At 36.6% G+C, this 21,237-nt stretch overlaps 1 protein-coding gene across 1 annotated transcript in view; it reads right to left on the bottom strand.

Annotated features, from left to right (window-relative positions):
* Positions 1-8,366: 8,366 nt before the first annotated feature.
* Positions 8,367-21,237, bottom strand: part of LOC138176036 (transmembrane protein 60) — a 13,271-nt gene continuing 400 nt past the window's right edge. Inside the window, exon 2 of the mRNA XM_069106774.1 lies at positions 8,367-9,088. Coding sequence (XP_068962875.1) covers positions 8,633-9,037 — 405 coding nt within the window. The 5' untranslated portion in view covers positions 9,038-9,088 and the 3' untranslated portion in view covers positions 8,367-8,632. The remainder of the gene's footprint in view (positions 9,089-21,237) is intronic.

Here is a 21,237-nt window from a genome sequence, read left to right as displayed (position 1 = left end):
GGTGCTTCTAGAACATTTCATTCCTTATGTGAGAAAGTAAATTCTTCAAGAGTAGAGATCATTTCCTTTTTTTATCTTTTCTCTAATTCATAACAGTGTGCTTGTTCACATTAGTTAGTGACAGGTTAACTGAATCCTTGATGATGCTGGATTTTCTAGATCAGTGGTGTCAAACTCAACAGAAATGGGGCCACTATACTGTGCAAAAGGATCCCCGAGGGTGCATATTGACTTAAAAAATCATATATTAACATAATCTATGTTTTATTATATCTTTACTTTGTTAAATGTTTCAGAGTTACATTTTAATCTGGTTTGGGCAGCACTTTGGACTGTTGGATCAAGCCTGTGTGTTTGACACCTCTGTTCTAAATAACCCAAACTTACCAATTCAAGGCTTTTAGTCAGGGGACCTGGGTTCAAATCCCCACTATGATCTAAGGCAAGTCACTTAACATTGCAAAGTAGGTATGACCTTATTTTACAAATGAGTTGGAAACTGATCAGAGAGGTTAAATTTCTATTTTTAAGATCACTATTTTCTATTTTAAGGGCCTCTTTCCTCATCTATAAAATAAGAGGAGTGACTAGATGGTATTTCGGCTTTAGATGCTGGATCCTAAGCACTGACCTTTTAAAAAACCATTTTTGATGAAAATCTTTCTAAAATACACACTTCCCTATACTGACTGTAGAATACTGAACATGAGAGGAACTACTGATATAGATCTGGTATTGAAGCCAGGAAAACTTGGGTTCACTTACACCACATTGTTTAGATTCTTGCTCATTCTTGAAATACATTATTTAAGCTTATGTATGCAAACTTATGTATTGAAATATACTTTAAAATAAATCCAAGGTGCTTTTGATTTGTTGTGATTTTTTACCTGGATTATTCACATGTAAATATATTAAATTGTTGAGTCCCTAAGGTATCCATGTTAAACAAAAAACTTGGTGGTCTTTTTGTATGTTGTAATATGTACATGAGTTGGGTTTTTTTTAGGGATTTTTTTTTACTTTATTAACTTTTGATTTACATCATTCATTTCCGCCAGATTTCGAGTTACAAATTTTCTCCCCATTTTTCCCCTACCTACTGCCCCCAAAATAGCAGTCCCACAGGATATCCCCTCCTTCAAACTGCTCTCTCCCATGCACCTTTCAACTATTCCAGTAGGGCATGGTGGATCTCTATACCCCAGTGCCTGTATATCTTATTTCCCAATTACATGTAAAATAGTATTAATAATAGTTTATATATATATATGTATATTTTTAAACATTTTATTTTAAAGCTTTGAATTCTAGATTCATTCCCTTCCTCCCTTGTCACCCACCCTTACTGGGAAGATAATTCAATATAGGTTATACATGTGTAGCTATGCAAAACATTTCCATAGTGTATATATTGTAAGAGACTGACTGTATTTCCCTCCCTCTTATCCCACCTTCCACTTGTTCTATTCTCTACTTTGATCCTGTACCTTTTCAAAAGTGGGTGCTTCCAACTTCCCTCCCCCCCAGCCTGCCTGCCATCCATCATCCCCCCCTCTCATCCCCTTCCCCCCTATTCTCCTGTAGGGTGAGATTCCCTATTTAGTGTGTATTTCATTCCCTCCCCAAGCCAAATTCAGAGAATATTGCTGACCCATTCCCTTTTGCCTTCCTATTCTTCCCCTCCATTGTAACCATTTTCCCTTGCCTCTTCTCTATGAGATAGTTTACCCCATTCCGTCTCTCCTCATCTCCTCTCATTATATTCCTCTCTTACCTCTTAATTTCACCTTTTAAGTATCATCCCTTCCTGTTAAATTGGTCCTGTGCCCTCTATCTATGTATACCTGTAAATATATGTACACACATTCACATATATATATTCATATGCCCATATACCCTATAGACACACACATATATGTATATATATAGACACACACATATATTTCTATTCCCTTCAACTACTGAGAAATGTTTAATAAGTTACAATTATTGTTTTTCCATGTAGGAATGTTAATAGTTCAACTTTGATAAGTTCCTTATGATTTCTTTTCTGTTTACCTTCTCATGCTTCTTTTGCTTCTTATATCTGAATGTCAAATTTTCTGTTCAACTCTGGTTTTTTTCAGCAAGAATGCTTGAAAGTCCTCTATTCCACTGAATGACCATATTTTCCTCTGAAACATGATACTCAGTTTTGCTGGGTAGGTGACTCTTGGTTTTAATCCCATCTCCTTTGACCTCTGGAATATATTTCAAGCCTTTTGATCCCTCAGTGTAGAAGCTGCCAGATCCTGGGTTATCCTGATTGTGTTTCCACAATATTCAAATTGTTTCTTCCTGGCTGCTTGTAATATTCTCTCCTTAATCTGGGAATTTCAGAACCTGGCTATAGTATTCCTAGGAATTTTCTTTTGGGGATCTTTTTCAGGAGGTGATCGGTAGATTCTTTGAACCTCTATTTTGCCCCTCTGGTTCTAAAACATCAGGGCAGTTTTCCTTGATAATTTCTTGGAGGATGATTTCTAGGTTCTTTCTTTGATCATGGCTTTCAGGTAGTCCAATAATTTTTAAATGATCTCTCCTGGATCTCTTTTCCAGGTCAGTGGTTTTTCCCATGAGATATTTCACATTGCCTTCTATTCTTTCATTTGTTTGGCTCTGTTTAACAGCATCTTGATTTCTCATAAAGTCATTAGTTTCCATTTGCTCCAATCTAATTCTGAAGCAATGATTCTCTTCAGTGAGCTTTTGAGATTCTTTTTCCATCTGGCAAATTCAACTTTTTAAGGCATTCTTCTCCTCATTGCCTTTTTGAGCCTCTTTTGCCATTTGAGTTAATCTATTTTTTAAGGTGTGATTTTCCTCAGGCTGTTGATCCTTATTTCTTAATTTTCTTGCATTGTTCTCATTTCTCTTCCCAATTTTTCCTCCACTTCTCTTATCTGCTTCTTAAGGTCCTCTATGGCCTGCAACCATCTCATTATTTTCCTTTGAAGCTTTTGGTGCAGGAGTTCTGACTTACTGTCTTCCTCCTGTTCCATGCTTTGATCCTTTTGTCCCCCAAATAGGAGTCTAATGTTGGAATCTTCTGTTTGCTTTGTTTCCTTTGCCTGGTCATGTTGCCACTCAATTACTTGACTTTTGGGCTTTTTGCCACAGTAGGACTCTGCTACTAGACAGGGGAGCTTTGTACCAAATGTTGGAGTTTTCTCAGCTGCTGGAGGTATTGGTTGGGTGCCCTCTCTGAAGCCTCCACACGCTCTGGCAAGCTGGTCACACACCCTAGGACCTCCACTCTAGACCACAATCCAGATCCAAGCAGGTTAAAGCCAGAGCAATTATCCCTCAGACTGGTCGCTTGGTCCCCCTACACTCTTTAGGCCAGTAGCTGAAGCTGCCAAGAGGGGGTGGCTGCACAGCCATAGCTCCTCAGCGGCTTCTCGCCCTGGGGGCAAAAGCCTAAGCACTCCCAACTACTGGGTCCCAAAGTCCATAGTGTACTGACCTTTCACTTTGTCCTTCGAATCTATGTGTTGATAAATCTGGGAATGGCCACAGCTGCTGGTAATCTGAAGTCCCTCCAACTGGTGGCTGGTCAGGCCATGGGGCCTGGGCTTGGCTCCCAGAGCGCTGAGCTGGCCGATTCCTGCTGGCCTGCTGGGCTGTCCTCAGCAGGAGGTTAGCTTCTCTGTGTCATTTTGTGGGTTCTGTAGCTCCAAAGTTTGTTCAGAATCCCTTTTACATGAATGGGGGAAGGTGGAAGCCGAAGCCGTGAGGAGGTCCTGCTTCTACTCTGCCCCCGAGTTGTTTTTTTTTTTTTAATGAGTGTGAATTTATGTTTTCCGTATTTTTGACTCAACGGGGTCATACAACTTATTAGTTGTATTAGGGGTCTCAGGGTGAACTTGAACCTGTGCTCTCTCCACTGCACTGCTTAGCTACCTCTTAAGTATAGCTAATGCTTTTTATTATTCTTATTGTTTGTCATGAAAACCCAAAGGAGAGCATCCAGGAATCAGAGTGGGGGTAACAGTGGCAAGTTCTGTGCAGAAGTCAAGAAGGATCAGGACTCTGAAAAGTCTATCACATTTGGAAATTAAGGGCAAGAGCAATCTTTTAAGAAATTTTCTTACTTGAAAAATATTTCTTTGCAATATTTGAGATTTTTTGTGAAATATATTTCTAGGCTTTCAGCCCTTTTCTTCTAGCAGAGCTTCCCATCCACCATCACAATGTTCAAATTTCTTTGAACAAAAAATAAGGGTTGTGTGACTCTGGTTAAGTCACTTAACCTCTAAGTACTCTAACAACAGTCTAAAACTTAATCTCAGTTTCCCAACCTGCACTGTTTCTTCATCTGGGAGTTCTCTATTTCTGTGAAATCACAGGTCTAGTATAGTTTCCTATACTGGTAAAATGACAGGCCCAGGTCCTTTCCCTATACTGAACATAATAGTGAGGTATGCCTGTCCCAATCTTAAATGGGCTAGATTATTGATGCTTCTCCTGTATCTTTTTTTTTTTAATTTAATTTTTTGCTTTTTGGAGGGGAGAAGGTAGGGCAATTGGGGTTAAGTGACTTGCCCAAGGTCACACAGCTAGTTACCCGTGTCTTGAAAGAACCAATAGCGGTTCTCCTACTACAGTATTAATGTGTCCTAGGAAGAACTGAAAGGTAAACTAGATAATCAGGATCAGAGAGGTGCCAGATAACTTTAACACATAATTCACTTAACCCATAATTCTGATTCTGAATATACTCTGGTCTGGGAGTAACTTCATTACTCTACTTACTTAGCGTAATATAGAAGGATTTTGTGATGGTCTTAGAACTTTCGTGTCTGGGTGCCAACAGTTGAAGCTGACTAATCCCTGGAACAGCAAGGCATATGATTTGGTGAATTTTAATCACTAGGAAATATTTATATCTAATGACTTTTGTGTTATAAAAATCCAATGAAATTGTTTTGGTCAAAGCTGCTTTTGATTCAGTTTTTTGATGACAAAGGAGATACACAGCCTAAGCGATCTGCTTGTGTTGACATGGAAATTAAATGACTGCATTTATAATCTAGGCTTTGGTATTTTAGGCTGCTGCTCAATCCCTTTATCATTTCTAAATATTTAATATCAAACAAAGGAAGTATGTCACATTAAAGAAGTAAAACAAAGTTTGCAAACTATCAGTATATGTCTAATTAGAAAAAATTAACTTTTTCATAAGAAAAAATGTATTCTGGAGATTACAATTTTAGGGCCTTATGGAACCACAGGTTTGCAGAAGGAGGGAGATTTCTATCTTGCTTTTACAAATCTGGAAACTCAGGCCCAAGGAGGTTAGATTGATCACTCAAGGTCACATAGCAAATAACCCAATCCAATTCAAATTGGGTTAGATCCCCAATTCCAAATCAAATTCTCTTCCCAGTGTAACAGAGATTTGTGTTGTGGACTCTTCTGGCAGTCTGGAGAAGGGGATGGACCTATGCTCAGAATAAATTTTTTTTTAATTAATAAAATACATAGGATTACAAGGGGAACCAACCATATTGAATTATTAGTTTTTTTTTTAAAGTTCATAGACTCCAGCTTAAGAACTTGTGTCTCAGAATGATGGTTTGTGTTGATTTGAACATTTTAAAACTAACTTAAAAGCACATGCAAGTCATGTCACTTAAAGCTTATTCAGACCACAGAGCAACAATGATCAATTATCTCTTTGGCAAAGGCCTCCTATAATGATTATCTCTCTTACTTTAAAAATATATGTGGTAGTGACTGAGAAATTCCTATTAATAACAACTGGACTCATGTTATTTCAAATGTTTATTATTACATGGCTCATGTAAAATCACTTGCATGCTATTATATAGTCTTTGTCTAAAAATAACTGCAGGGATTTTTAGAAATTCTGAATTCTCCAAAGTGCCTTTATACTTATAATGTGACTTATGTTAAAGAGGGAGAGCAATGTGCCGCTTCTCACAGGAGATCTTGCCGTTTTATACCATCCTGGGAACTTGCATTGGCTCGGCAGAATAATAATAGTAATGACATACTGAACCTCACAACAGCCCTGGGAGGTAGGTGCTATTATTATACTCATTTTGCAGATGAAGAAACTGAGGCAAACAGGTTTGGGTCACAAAGCTAATAAGTGTCTGAGGCCAGATTTTAATGCAAGTTAACTAACTTGAGGGTCAACAATCTAATAACTCTGCCATCTAAATGGTAGCACTCTCTCTTTTAGGGATATTTTACAGAATCTCTGCCTTTTTTCTTTTTCTGGTTCTGTTTTTGGCTGAGATAAGTGAATCTTAGTTAATATACATGTTCAAGGAGGTTAAGTCTGGGTTAAGAGATATACTTTTTTTTCTTACTATAAAGTATGATTGCATTTCAAATTCTGGTTTATTTTATTTAGCTGAAGCTCTTATTACCTTTTGATGAGGTGTGTTGAGATTGGCTTGGATTGATTCAAGCATTTGAGGGTTTATTTGCTCAGATTTAGAACAGTCTGTAATCTATATGCACTACTATACTTAATTTGATCCCCAAATATGAAGGCAATTTAATGGATTCAAACAGCAAACTACTTAACTCTGGTTCTGTTTCTGCATTAAATTAAAAAACTCAAAAGGCTAGGTAGGTTCTTTAGATCTAAAATCTTAGGCAATTCAATTTAAACAAACATTTATTAGGCATTTATCATATACAAGGCACTGAGGATGCAAAGACTTAAACAAAAAGACAAAATCCCTGTCCTCAAGGTGTTCACATTCTAAGGAAGTCAGGGTACAATAACAATGTAAACAGAGAAGCAAATACAGTGCAATTTGAGGAAGGGAAAAACACTAACATCTGGCAAAGGTCAGGCAATGTTTCACAGAAGTGTCACCTGAGCTGAATCTTCAAGGAAGAACAGGATTTGAGAGGCACAGACAAGAAAGGGGAGTGCACGTGGGATGGTTTGGCCAAATGCAGGGGGATCACTGAAATCCTAGACTCTATGCTAGAATAGAATTTGAAAGTTCTAGCTGCTGTGATCCCCTTACTTTATAGATGAGAAAACTGAGGCCCAGAAAAGTTCAATGATTTGCCAGGTCACACAAGCTGGGCTTCAACTAATCCACTGACTGTAAAGTCTTTTCTTTTTACTAGGATGCTGAAGGTAATGCTGTCACAAAATATTGTGAATACCTATTAGTCCAATACCCTCCCTCCTCTCAAGGTGAGGAATAGCTATCAGAAATGTTTTGTTGGATTGTGGAGGGTGTGAAGGGATGTAATAGGAAGTAAGGCTCAAAAGGGAGGTTGAATTCAGATTGTGGAGGACCTTAGAAGTCAGACTAAGGAGCTTGCATTTTACCATTGAGGCAATGGAGAGCCACTCAAATGTTTTGAGCAGAGTACTGTCATATCAGATTGTACCTTAGAAAGATTATTTCAAAGCTGCGTGGAAGGCTGGCTGGAGATGGGAAAGACTGGAATCAGGGAGATCAATTTGGTGGCTGCCATAGCACAACAGAGATGATAAGGGCCTGAAGAAGGGTAGTGACACTATGTAAGTAAAGAGGTGATTGGTGTGACAGCCTCGCCTTCTATGAAAACCCCACATAAAATTTTCAACATACTGATAAATCTCAAAATATAGTAATTACAATGACGATATATTACTGGAATAATTTTAAGTACTTCTTTGCCAGATTTTTTAGAACTTGCCTCAACAAGCCTAGCACATAATTATCAATTCATGTTGTTGGGAAAAAACTCTGCGCTGTATACGTCTGATCTAAGCTATAATGATGTAGTTAAGTAATTCTATTTAAATATAAAAATTCTTAAAAATTCTGAGATGTTTTCATTGTCTACTAAGAATTTTTAAAATAATCCATGATATATGTATGGCAAGGAGCACCAAAGCTGCTTTTCCCTCTCCAAGAGGGCCTGCTTCCTGTTGGGAGTGACTGGGAGGGAATCTTTCTTCCTGTTATCATATCACTTCTAGCAAGGAAGTGAAATTTTTAAAGTTAAAAGTTTTAAGTGGTAACTGGTATAATTTTACCTAGATTAATGAAAACATGAAAGCGTACTGACTACTTACCTAAGAATTTTCTCCATTATTCAGCAAAGAAAATGCAATTTATTTAAGCAAGCTTTGTTGTTCCTAATGAGAATATGTGATGCCTATTCATACACAAATCATTAGTACTTTTTTCCAATAATTTTAAAGTCTTATTAGGCTTGGATTGATTCATAAGTGTTCATCAATATGAGATTTGCATTTGTGGTTATTAGATCTTTGAAAGTCTTTACATCTTTGAAGTACATTAGGATTTTTTAAAGAAGTCAATTTAAAAATATGTGGTTCAAAACAAAGTTTTATTTTTCTTATATATATAAGAAGTATAAGAAGGGATAAGGAGACTAATAATTCAAATGTAGAATAAATACTTTTCATGCTGTCTTCAAGTCCTTGAATAACTTACTTGATTTAACACTAAATGAAACAGTATAAAACTGCATTTGGTATGGTTTTCAGTTCCTTGGTAGCCTTGAAGTTTGTAAATATCCAGAATACTTTTTTTTTGCTGTTCTGCAAGCTATATTGAAAAGTTATAGATAAAAGTCAGTCTCTCTGAGCAAAAAAGACATTATATCCAAGTTCTGTCATAGCCCCAACCAGTAAGGCCCATAAAGGAATAAAAACATATGACAGATTCATGTTAGTAAACTGTTCCAGTTTAGCACAGAGTGCAAGACAGAATGCCAACTTAAGCAACATCGCTATGAAGTACCAGACCTTTCTTTTCATATGTCGTGGTCCATTTCGATGGTTGTAACCAGATTTACATCGTCCAGCCATCTTCACAATCAGCATTACGAGGAGAATAGTATCGAATATCCAGACTGGTATGAATATAAGGAACCAATTCCATGGTGCTTTCTCATCCAGTTTCAACACCAACATGATCAAGAAGAGTAATGTAAAAAGCCAAGTGAGCAGTACTCTCTGAGCCAGGGACATTCTCATTTAAACAGTTTAGAGAGATGGCTGCAGACAGTTGAAAAAATTAAGTACACCCTACAGGGAAGAAAAAATAATCATTATTCAAATTGTTTTTCTTGATGCAGTAAGACACAATTAGACAATTCTACTTGTCTGACTCACCTTATACTACAAGGACAAAACTAAACTCATCTATTCCTTAAAGATCTGGCTCCCCTTTCCAGGTTTTTATTTATCTCAACCACACCACTATTTTCAATGTTATTCAAGCTCAAAACTGTGGAATCATTTTTGACTTTTTTCTCCATAACATTCTATATCCAGACAGTCACTATGTTTTACTGATTTTCCTTTAAGTGAAGAAATATTTGAGCAGAAGACAAAATAGATTCCTACCGAGCTTCAAAGAAAAATGTGAAATGATCACAAGCTCAAAAGAGTTGTTGGAAGAGCTTAAAAAGGACTTTACAAATTAAGTAAGAGAGGTTAAGGAAAAATTTGGAAAAGAGACAAGAGTAATGCAATAAAAGCAAGTAAATTATGAAAAGAAAGTCAACTGATTGGAAAGAGATCCAAATACTTACTGAAGAAAATAACTCCTTAAAATTTAGAACTGGACAAAGGAAAACTAATGACTTCCTAAGACACCAAGAAATGATAAAATAAAAAGGACAAAAAAATAGAAGAAAATGTGAAACATCTCATTGGAAAAAACTGACCTAGAAAAAAGATTGAGGAGAGATAATATAAGAATTGATGATAAAAAAAAAAAGTTTAGACACTATACTTCAAGAAATTAGCGAGGAAAAATGCCCTGAAGTTCTAGAAAACCAGGGGGTAAAATAGAAATGGAAAAAATCCACTGATTACTGTCTGAAAGAGACCCCAAAATGAAAACTCACAGGAACATTATAGCTAAGTTTCAATCATTTACCTTTACTCCCAGGTAAAGGAGAAAATATTATAAGCAACCAGGAAGAAACAATTTAAATATTGTAGAATTAAAGTTAGGTTAATACAAGACTCAGCAGTTTCTACATTAAAACGCCAAAAGGTGTGGGATGTAATATTTCAAAGAGCAAAGGAACTGGGTTTGCAACCAACAATAACCTACCCAACAAAGCTGAGTATAATCCTGCAAGGAAAAAAAAGGATATTTAATGAACTAAAGGACCTTCAGGTAAACTTGAGGAAAAGACCAGAATTAAACAAAAAAAAAAAGACTTAAAAAAATTAGAAAAAACATAAAAAAGTAAACAAAAAAGACTAATTGTAAGGGCTTTAGTAAGGTTAAACTGTTTGCAATCAAAAGTGGTGACTGAATTGTTAATAGTGGAGGGGAGGATGGGGTAGAGGGCGGGTAGTGTGGGAACCTTATTCTCAGTGGAACTAGATTAAAGAAAGTAAAACATACATTTAGAAGAATATAAAATTTTTAACTTACAGAGAAATAGGAGGGCAAGAGGTTAGGTCAGGATAAGGGAGGGACTCTTAGAAGGGGGTGCATATTAAGAAATAGGAGGGCAAGGGGATAGGTTAAAGAAGAGACTTTTTTTTCTTTTTGGTCTTTTTTATTTCTATTTTTTAATTTTTTATTAATTTGTTTGTTTCCTTTTAGTTTACAGGATTCAATTCCACAATTCCTTGAGTTTCACATTTTGTCCCCCTCCCTTCCCTTCCCCCCCATGGTGGCTTATAGTCAAGTATAGGATCTGTAAATACTTTCACATTATACATTAGTCAGGTTATAAGGACGGATTGTACCAGATGGAGTGAAAAATGGTAAAGAGGAAATAAAACCAAATAAGAGAAGGAAAAAGATCAGGTATTTTGCTTCCACCTGGATATAAACTTAGTTCTTTCTAGTTCTTTCTCTGGATGTACATATTTCTCTCCATCATGAGTCTTTTGGGATTGACTTATATCACTGCATTGCTGAGATGAGTCCAGTCTGTCAAAGTTGGTCATCACACATACGTTGTGTTTGTAATTGTGTACAAATTTCTCCTGGTTCTACTCTTCTCACTCAGCATCAGTTCGTATAAGCCTCTCCAGGTAAATATGAAGACCGTCTGCTCCTTGTTTCTTATAGCACAATAGTATTCCATAACATGCATATACCACAACTTGTTCAGCCATTCCCCAATTGATGGGCACCCCCTTAATTTCCAATTCTTTGCTACCACAAAAAGCTGCTATAAACATTTTTGTACATATGGGTCTTTCTCTCATTTCTATGATCTCTTTGGGATATAACCCTAGGAGTGGTATTGCTGGATCAAAGGGTATGAAAGTATTTATAGCCCTTTGGGCATAATTCTAGATTGCTCTCCAGAAAGGCTGGATCAGTTCACAACTCCACCAGCAATGCATGAGTGTTCCAATTTGCCCACATCCTCTCCAGCATTTGTCATTTTTCTGTTTTGTCATCTTAGCCAATCTGACTGGTGAGATGTGGTACCTCAGAGTTGTTTTGATTTGCATTTCTACAATCAATAGTGAATTAGAGCATTTTTTCATGTGCTTATAGATAGCTTTAATTTCTTTCTCTGAAAACTGCCTGTTCATATCCTTTGACCATTTATCAATTGGGGAATGACTCTTTTTTTTTTCTTTTAAAAACATTTTTATTTTTTTGCAGGGGGGAAGGTAGGGCAATTGGGGTTAAGTGACTTGCCCAAAGTCACATGGCTAGTTTTTTTTTTTGTGTTAAGTGTGTGAGGCAGGATTTGAACTCAGGTCCTCCTGACTCCAGGGCTGGTGCTCTATTCACTGTGCCACCTAGCCACCCCTAGAGAAGGGACTTTTAGAACTGTGTGCAGATTAGGGAGTCAGTGGTCAGAAGTAAATTACATTTCTGAGGAGGGAAAAGGATAAACAGTGAGGAAAAATAGGATGGAGGGAAATATGCAACTAGTAATTACAATTTTGAATGGGAATAGGATGAACTCATAAAACAAAAATGAATAGCAGAATGCATCAAAAATCAGAACCCAACAATATGTTGTTTACAAGAAACACATTAAAAAAAAGAGAGACAGAGCTAAAAATAGAGGGCTAGAGTAGAACTTATTATGCTTTTGCTGATGTGATCATGATCTCAGACAAAGTTAAAGGTAAAACAGATTTAATTAAAAGGGATAATCAAGGAAACTACATTTGTGTTCAAAGCACCACAGATAATGAATCCAATACTAAAAATACATGTACAAAATGCAATAGCATTCAAATTTGAATTTGAAAAGGTAAACAAATTGCAGGTGGAAATAGACAGCAAAACTATAATAATGGGGGATTTCAACCTTTCCTTCTTAGAACTAGACAAATTTAACCAAAGAAATAAATAACAAAGAAGTCAAGGAGACAAATGGAATCTTAGATAAGCTAGATATGACAGCTATCTGGAGAGACATGAATGGAAACAGAAAGGAATATACCTTTTTTTCAGCAGTACATGGAACATTTAAAAAAAAACGTGATCATATATTAGACCATAAAAACTTTGTAGTTAAGAGCAGAAAAGCAGTAATATTAAATGAATCCTTTTCAGATCGTAATTCAATAAAAACTACATTTAAAAAGGACAATGGAGGGGCGGCCAGGTAGCTCAGCAAGTAAGAGCACTGGCCCCAGTGTTGGGATGACCTGGGAGATTGAATCTGGGCTCAGATACTTAGCACCACACCCAGAAATAACTGGCCGTGTAACCTTGAGCAAGTTACTTAACCCCAATTGCTTTAAAAAAAAAAAAGACAATGGAAACACAGATAAAAAATTAATTGGAGAATCAATTACCTATCTTAAAGAATGAGTGCGTTAAAGAACAAGTAATAGAAACAATTAATTTTATTAAAGAGAATAGTAATGGGACAACATTAACAAAACTTATTGGATGCAGCAAGCGTAGTAATCAGAGGAAAATTTATATCTTTAATTGCTTATAGAGATAGAGAGCATTATAAAATGTAAAATAAATAATTCTAATTACATTAAACTACAAATGTTTTGTACAAATAAAAGCAATGTAATAACTAAGATTAGAGAGGAAGCAGAAAATTAGGGAAACATTTTTATAGACAATTTCTCAGATAGTGGTCTCCTATCTCAAATACGTAGAGAACTTTGTCAAGTTTATAAGAATATGAGCCATTCCCTAACTGATAAATGGTCAAAGGATATGAACAGGCAGTTTTTGAAGAAAGAAATCAAAGCTATATATAATCATATGAAAAAATTCTCTAAATTACTATTTATTAGAGAAATGCAAATTGAAACAACTCTGAGTTACCACCTCACACCTATCAGATTGGCTAAAAAGATGAAAGGAGAAAACAACAAATGTTTGAGGGGATACAGAAAAATTGGTACACTAATTCACTGCTGGTGGAACTGAACTGATCCAACTATTTTGTAGAGCCATCTGGAATTATACCCAAAGAGTTATAAAAATGTGTATATATCCTTTGATCCAGCAATACCACTATTGGTTCTGTTACCCAAAGTGATAAGGGAAAAAGAAAAGGACCTATATATATGTTCTAAAATATTTATAGCAGTTCTCTTTGTAGTAGCAAGGAACTGGAAATTGAGGGGATGGCCATCAATTGAGAAGGCTCAATAAGCTGAAGTATATGAGTGTGATGGAAAACTGCTATGCTGTAAGAAATGATGAGCAGGGGTGGCTAGGTGGTACATACAGTGAATAGCACCAGCCCTAGAGTCAAGAGAACCTGAGTTCAAATCCGGCCTCAGACACTTAACACAAAAACTAGCTGTGTGACCCTGGGCAAGTCACTTAACCCCAACTGCCCTCCAAAAAGGAAAAAAAAAAAGAAATGATGAGCAGGTTGATTTTAGGAAAACATGGAAAGACTTGTATGAAATAATGAAGACTGAAACAAGCAGAACCAGGAGAATGTTGTATACAGTGATAGCAATATTGTTCAAAGAATAAATGTGAATGACTAAGCTATTCTGAATTACACGAGTTTTCAAATAAACTACAAAGGACCTAAGAAGGAAGATGCTATTCACCTCCAAAGAATAAATATATGGAACTACATATTGTATAGAACGTGTATAGAGGGAGACAGATAGATATAGAGATATCTATCTATACATATTTGTGTTAAATGTTGGTCTTTGCTAGTGTGGGGCTGGTAGGGAAAAAGGGGGAAATAGCTTGGAACTCAACTGTAACAACAACAAAAAATTAATTAAAAAAAGAACTATTTGAGCAGCTTCTATGTAAAAAGCACACTTCAGAATATTTCTCTTATTCATCCAATCTAACTTTGTAGTCCAGACATTCATTACCTCATACTTAAGTTATTGCAATATTCTATTCACCTGCTATCAATTCTTCCAGTTTATTCTGTTCACCAGTGCCAGTTCTTAAATTACTGCTTTTAACCTGTTATTCCCCTTTTCAAAAGCCTATAATGGCTCTGAAAGGCCTGTAGTATGTTACAGTGGAAAGCATGATAAATTTATATTCAGAGACTACCGAGGAATTTGGGCCCAAATTCCAGCTGTTAATTAATATCTAGGTACTTGGTCTAGTCACTTAAACTTTATAGGCCTCAGTTTCTTCATCTTAAGAGATTTATACATATAAGGTCTCTTCCAGATCTAAATCTATGATCTTAAGTCCAAACTCATGTTAGCTTCCCACAATTTGGACCAACCCTATATGCTGTTCAACCACTTCCCTTTTCCCAAATCTGAATCTTCCTGTCTATTAAATTCACTAAGCACTTACTGAATTGAATAGACAGGACAATTCAGATTTGGGAAAAAAGGGGCATGATTGACATACAAGGTATTTTTAAAAATCTTAGTATAGTTGCTTAAAAGCACACTAAGATTTTTGGAACACTATAATATATAGATGTATATTTAAACAAATATATGTATTTGTGTATAAATCAATTTATCTGTCTCTCTGTCTTACTATACCTAGGATCAATCAGACATAGTGAGTGAGCTGAATTTGAAGGAAGTTAAAGATTCTAAGCAGCAGAGAAGAGGAGGGCACATTTCAGGCACAGACAACAGTCTATCTTAAGGCATGAAAATAGGAAACAGAATATCACAAACAGGGAACAGTACCCAGGAGGGTGTGGTTGTTAGGCAGTATATGAAAAACAGTAGTTCTGCAATAAGCTAGAGTCATAGGGTAGAGGACAGGACTTTGTACTTTCTCTTAGAGGCAACTGGGGATCTTTGGAGTTTCTGGGACACATAAGTAATATGGTCCAATCAGTACTTTAGGAATATCAAATTGTAAGCTGTGTGGAGGATAGACTGGGAATTACATATGTCATAAGAAATTTGACAGGTATTTTTGGAAAAGAAAGACTAAGAAGGAGGTTTCTGTAATAGGGTAGAGAGAAGTGATGAGAGACTAGAGTTCTGTGATTCGAAAGAAGGGGACTGACAGAAAATTATATTGTCAAAGTAAATCTACAAGACTTAGCAACTGATTGATGGTGATGGAGAGGGAAGAACATGACTTCAGAGTTGTAAATCTGGCTCACTAGATAGTCATTGTGTCATAAATATTCCATGTAATTTCTCATCTTTTCTCAAGCAAATCCTCCCTCCTGTCTAGAATGCCCTCTTCCTTATTCTCCAGATATTTTGAAATCTGGCTATCTTTAAGGCTAGGGTTCTAGACCTTATTTCTTCCACAGAGCTTTCCCCTTCACTACTTGAGCTCAATGAGTTCTGTCTTTTAAAGCATTTATTCTCTCTCAGATTGCATCTAAGGTACCAAAATAAATTCCACGTGTGGTTTTTTTTTCCCCAAACAAGATTAATAATAGTAAATAATTTATCAGTTATCAATCACTGGCAAAGTACTCCCCTCAAAACAATCCTTTGATTTAAGTAGTAGGAGTCTTGTTATATACATAAAGAAACAGTACTGGATCACTTAAGTGACACAACCTTGCTAGCTAGTAAGTGATGGATCCAACACACACGCGCTACAGGACTTGATTCTGGGACCAAGGAGTTTTCAATCATCCTATGCTGCTTCTTGTAAGTTTGGGGGCAAGGACAATGTAATACTTCTCTTGATACCTCTCCCAATATCTAAACACAGGTGTACAAATAATACTACAAATTTGATTTGAATACTACAAATGTACTTGCAAATTAAGTGCAGGGCTTGTATTTAGCCCTGTATTTATATATCATTTTGTATGATATAATATATGAGTCTATGTATCACAAAATCTAAGAGATGGAAAGATCTTCATATGTCAATCAATACCTGAAAAGAAATTACTTCTACAACATCCCTGACAATTGGTCATCCAGTTTCTAATTAAAGACCTCTAGTCTAGAGGTTCCTAGAGAGGAATCCATCATCTTAAGAGGCAACCTATTCTACTTTGCACAGTCTTAATTTTTAGAAAGTTTTTTTTTTCAATTAAATTGAATTTTTTCCATGTAGCTTTTATCTCTTCTTTCTGGTTATGTCCTCTACGTTTAAGCAGACTGAGTCTAGCCTGTCTTCCACATAACAGCCTTTCAAAAGCATAAAAAAGCTATTATACTCTCTCTTCCAAGTTTCCTTTCATAAGAATAAACACTTCCAGTTCCTTCAACTTATCTATCCCCTCATGGCATAGTTTCCAGTCACCATTTCTGATTACCCTCCTCTGTATATGCAATCCAATTTTCTGATGTCCTTCCTAAAATATAACTGCCCAGAACTGAGTACAATGTTATTGACACAGTCTGGCTAAGATATTGTCTTGATCTGTAGGACTTTTCTTACTACCTCATGAGGTAGGTACTAATGCTTTTTGATACTGATGACAATAATCTGAAGAACTCTGGAGGCAGTTAGACAGATAGAGTACTCAGGACCTGGAGTCAGTGAGACCTGGGTTTGAATACAGCCTCCAACAATACTTGATGGCTGGGTGACTCTACACCTTTCTGTTTCCAACCAGTACTTTAGGAATTCCTCATCTGTAAAATGAGGAAATTGAACCCAATGGCCTCCAGCTCCTATATATTCAAACAATTTAATCATTTTGATAAACCTTATAAGCTTCAAGAATGTCTAACAATTTTGTACAAAAACGTAAATGGCCTATTCCATGAATTTAAAATTTATGATATAATTTTAGGATAATTTACATGTACCACATTATTTTCAGATTAGGCTCTCTCTCATATTCCAAGGGAAAGATAGTTTGGCTTGTTTTGACTCTTTGTCCTGATTTAACAGACATATGTGTACACAGAAACAAGAGAAAATAGGGGAGATTAATCCCTCTGTACCAGCCTCTTTGCTCCTTGAAAAGGGACTGGCAATAGCCTTATGTTTAAAGAACATAGTCAGGACCCGAGCTGTTGTTCTGGCTCTGCTGAAGCCTGTCATTTGACCTCTTCGATCTTCATTTTCATCATCTGCAAGCTGAAGCTGTTCAACTGTATGCCATTTATAGTCTCTTCAGGCTTTAATATCCTATGCCTCTAAAAGATTTAATTTTAATTGCCTTGATTTTACAGATAAAGATCAAATTGATCATAAAGAGTAACAACTTTCTCAAGAGCACACAGCTAGTTTGTAGCAGAGTTAAACCTGAATCCACATCTCTCCACTTCTGATATAATGTACTTCATTCTACTAGCATGGATGCCATTTCACTAGTCACTTTTAATTTTCATTTTTTCTATTGTTTTCAAATTTGGAGATTGGGCTAGATTACCTTAAAAATCCTTCTAGCTCTTGATATCCTTAGGTCTTTTATAATAGTGAAGGACTTAAGCGAATGAATAAAGTAGGGCTTAATAAGAATCAGCTCAAGTTCAAGGACACAGTCTGATAAATTATCTGGTGATTTCATGGTAGTGGTGAAAGTTCTCTTTTATTTATTTCCTAATCCTTGTTTTGTAGGTGATGTGACCACATTCTAACGACTGATGATCTGGGAAATAGGCCAGTCTAGAACAGAGAAGGATTTATACCTGCTGTGAAGAGATAAATGGCAATGAAACTTTTATGTGTACCCAAGAAATGAACAATGTTTAAGGAAGTTGGAGGGAGTAGAAGGGGAAAAGAGACAGAGTCTATGCTGATGGCTATTAGTAGGGGTAAAAAACAGTTAAGGAGGGGCATGAGAAGCAGAGGTCTCAATGTGGTTTGTTGATAACTGACATCTCTATGATTTTTTTGCTTTGCAAAATACTTTATAAACATGATCTCATTTGAGACAACAACTCTGGGGGATAGGAACTAATATTCCCATTTTGCAGATGTGGAAAATATAAGTCAGTATATGAAAGCTTAAGCTTAGAGAGGCTAAATGACTTCTTCATATCACAGAACATTTACTGTATATTAGAGGATCTTTATTATTGTCTTTCTGAATCTCAGCCCAGCACTTCAGGTACTATACCATGCTGTCTTTCTATCTTTTGTTCACATGCTAAACTGGAATCAATTTGTCCTATACCAAAACATTTAGAACTAATTCCCATAGTTATTTGCCAGAGCTATTCCCCCACAAATGCATAAAAATGATAAATGTCTACAGGATACTCTACATCTCTGGCTGGCTATCTGCAGTAGGTGATTGGTAAAGAAAGAGAGACCATGACAAGAAAGAATACCAGAGCAAGGACTGAGACAAAAATGAACTATTCTATTTCATTTCTATTATCCATTCTTTCAGAGAAACTCAGAGAATCATAGATTTAAAGCCCTGAGAGACATCAGAGGTTATCTAGTCCAACTACCTCATTTTACAGAAGAAGAAATTGAGACTTGGGGAAGTGAAAGGACTTGCCCATAGCTACTCAGGGAATCAACCGAGCCTGGATTTGAAGCCAGGTTCTTTATCCTCCAATCTAGTACTTTTTCTACTGTATCACATTCCTGCAAGATAAAAAGGAACAGGGAAATTTCGAGCAGGCAGGAACGTCTCAGGAGATTCCAACAAGGCCATACCTAACGTAGGACTAAAGATCCTCTCTACTGCTAACATCCAATCAGAGGTTAAGCTTCCATTCTGTTGCATGCACTGATGTTTCAGCACAGGATATAATTAAAAATGGAATCTTATTTTTAAGGTCACAAATGAGATAGATCATACACAGTTAACAGGTTTGTTTGCTAATGACTTCTCTTTAAATTTTCTCTTTAATTTTTTTATTTTGATAAATGTTTGGACCCAAGTTCCAAGTGATAAAAGTATAATTAGGTAATATAGCACATGGCTTAACTGGGCAAAACCCTGTATAACAAGAACTAGGTAAGTGGACCTGGATAACTTAGGTGGAGACTAGAATAAAAGAACTTTTAATGGTAGAAGGAGATGTTAGATGATGGATTCTTAAACTTTTCTGGGTCATGAACTTAACATGGGAGGCTAGTGAAGATCTTCCTCTCAGAAATTTTTAAATGTATAAAATACATAGGATTACAAAAGAAACCAACCATACTGAAATGAAGATGAATTTTTTTTTCCTATCCAAGCTCCTGGACCCCCTGAAATCTATCCTTAAGTTAATACTTGCCTCAGATTACCTAGGTCTACACTAATTTCACTGAAGCACAAATGATTTGCCCAAGGTCATGTTAAATAGTAAGGTGCACAGATGAGATTAGAATGCAGGTCATCTGATTAAGTATTCTTTCCACAGACTATATTGCTGCCTCATCTTATAAAGTAGGCTACTTGTACTGGCTAAGTGAACACTTAGCTTTCTCCTGATTTGTTTCCATTGCTACTTAGTGAAAGTTAGAGGGTACTAAATAGTGCAGTGTTTGTAGATCCTGGGAAGCTTTTTACATAGGACTTCCCGCTTATGTCAAAATTTCCTATTTTAAGGTCCTAGGGTTGTAGAAGGGAGTTTAACCTATTTTTGGCAGGAAGGCCACTGTTATCCACAGATGGTTAATGAACAGCAAATGTTCAAGTAACAAAAATTAGTTTATTCTAAGAAGGTTACAACTTCCTTCTCTCAGTACAGTATCTCATAGGCCTTTGTGTGTGACCTCTCTTTCTTGACAGTGGTGAATAGGATCAAACACCAGATTTCTTAAGTCAGAAGACCAGGCCTGAGATCCTCCTTCTACTACTTCACAGAACCTCAGTTTCTCCAGACTATATGACCTCTAGCCTTAAAATCCTATGATCTTATATAGCTAGATTTGTTGTAATACATCTGACTAGACAGAATCTTTCTGCTTCTCAGAGGAGCAAGTTATATAAACAGTAACTTGTCATAGGAAGGGCAGAGATGCCTCTAGATGGGGTAAACTGTGGTAGGAACATGGCCTTTAGATCCTAATTATGAGGTCCTGGCTTTAAATGAGTTTGAAACATTTTACAGAATCATGAACCCTATGCACTCAAGTGTTCACAGAAGGGTCCATTTTGCAAAAGATTCACTTACTGCGCTGAAGACCTAGAATAATGCAGGATATCAAGTGCTTAAAAGATGGTCATGTAAAACTACAGCAATTATTCATTTCAGAGTTCACAGCTTCATTTGTGGGAAGGGGTGTTGGTAGTGTCATAATTCACAGTACAAATGAGAGCAAATGAACATCGCCCTTCACCATGGTTGCTACAAATCTTTGGAAAATGCTAGCCGTATATTTTATTCCTTAATTTATACTTTTTCAAAGGTCAGTTCTCTCCTCTCATCCCCACATTTTTATGCTACTTATCTGTCTTACTGTACTCTCCCACCAAGTTACCTACTTTCTTCCTCCTTTAACCTCATTTTCTTCCTTGCCCGAAACCTCATAGCCTTATTCCACTTGGACTCCCCTCACCCTTAAGGAAAGGATCCCCTAAACTGTTAGAACCTCAAATTTCTCCAAACTCAATTAAAATTCACTCTAGGCTAATCTTTGCTGGCTCACCTTTACTGACTGTAACCCGGCCTTTGCACAAAAGTTTAGTGATGACAAGTCACCTGCCCGAGGCCTATTTGTACCTTGAGCATCTTAAGCACCACTCTGGATTCGTCCTCATCTAAAAAGCTACTCGAAGGGACCCGTTCTGACCCCACAGCTCTCTACGCTGCGTCCAGAACGTTCCGGACATTTGACAAATGTCTACTTGTTACAATATTGGAGTATCCCCTATACTTTAGCTTCTTTAAGCTTTGGGAATAAACGATAGCTGGGGAGCTGGTTGGCGGAGGGAGGGTGCAGACGATGGTGGGGGGGAGTAGACGAAAATGAT

Source organism: Petaurus breviceps, unplaced genomic scaffold (genome assembly GCF_028583685.1).
Source record: "Petaurus breviceps papuanus isolate PSGF00001 unplaced genomic scaffold, PetGlider_PUasm1.0 80, whole genome shotgun sequence".
Lineage (NCBI taxonomy): Eukaryota > Metazoa > Chordata > Mammalia > Diprotodontia > Petauridae > Petaurus > Petaurus breviceps.
The sequence above is the reverse complement of the archived record's forward strand: the minus strand, read 5'-3'. Positions and strand labels throughout refer to the sequence as shown.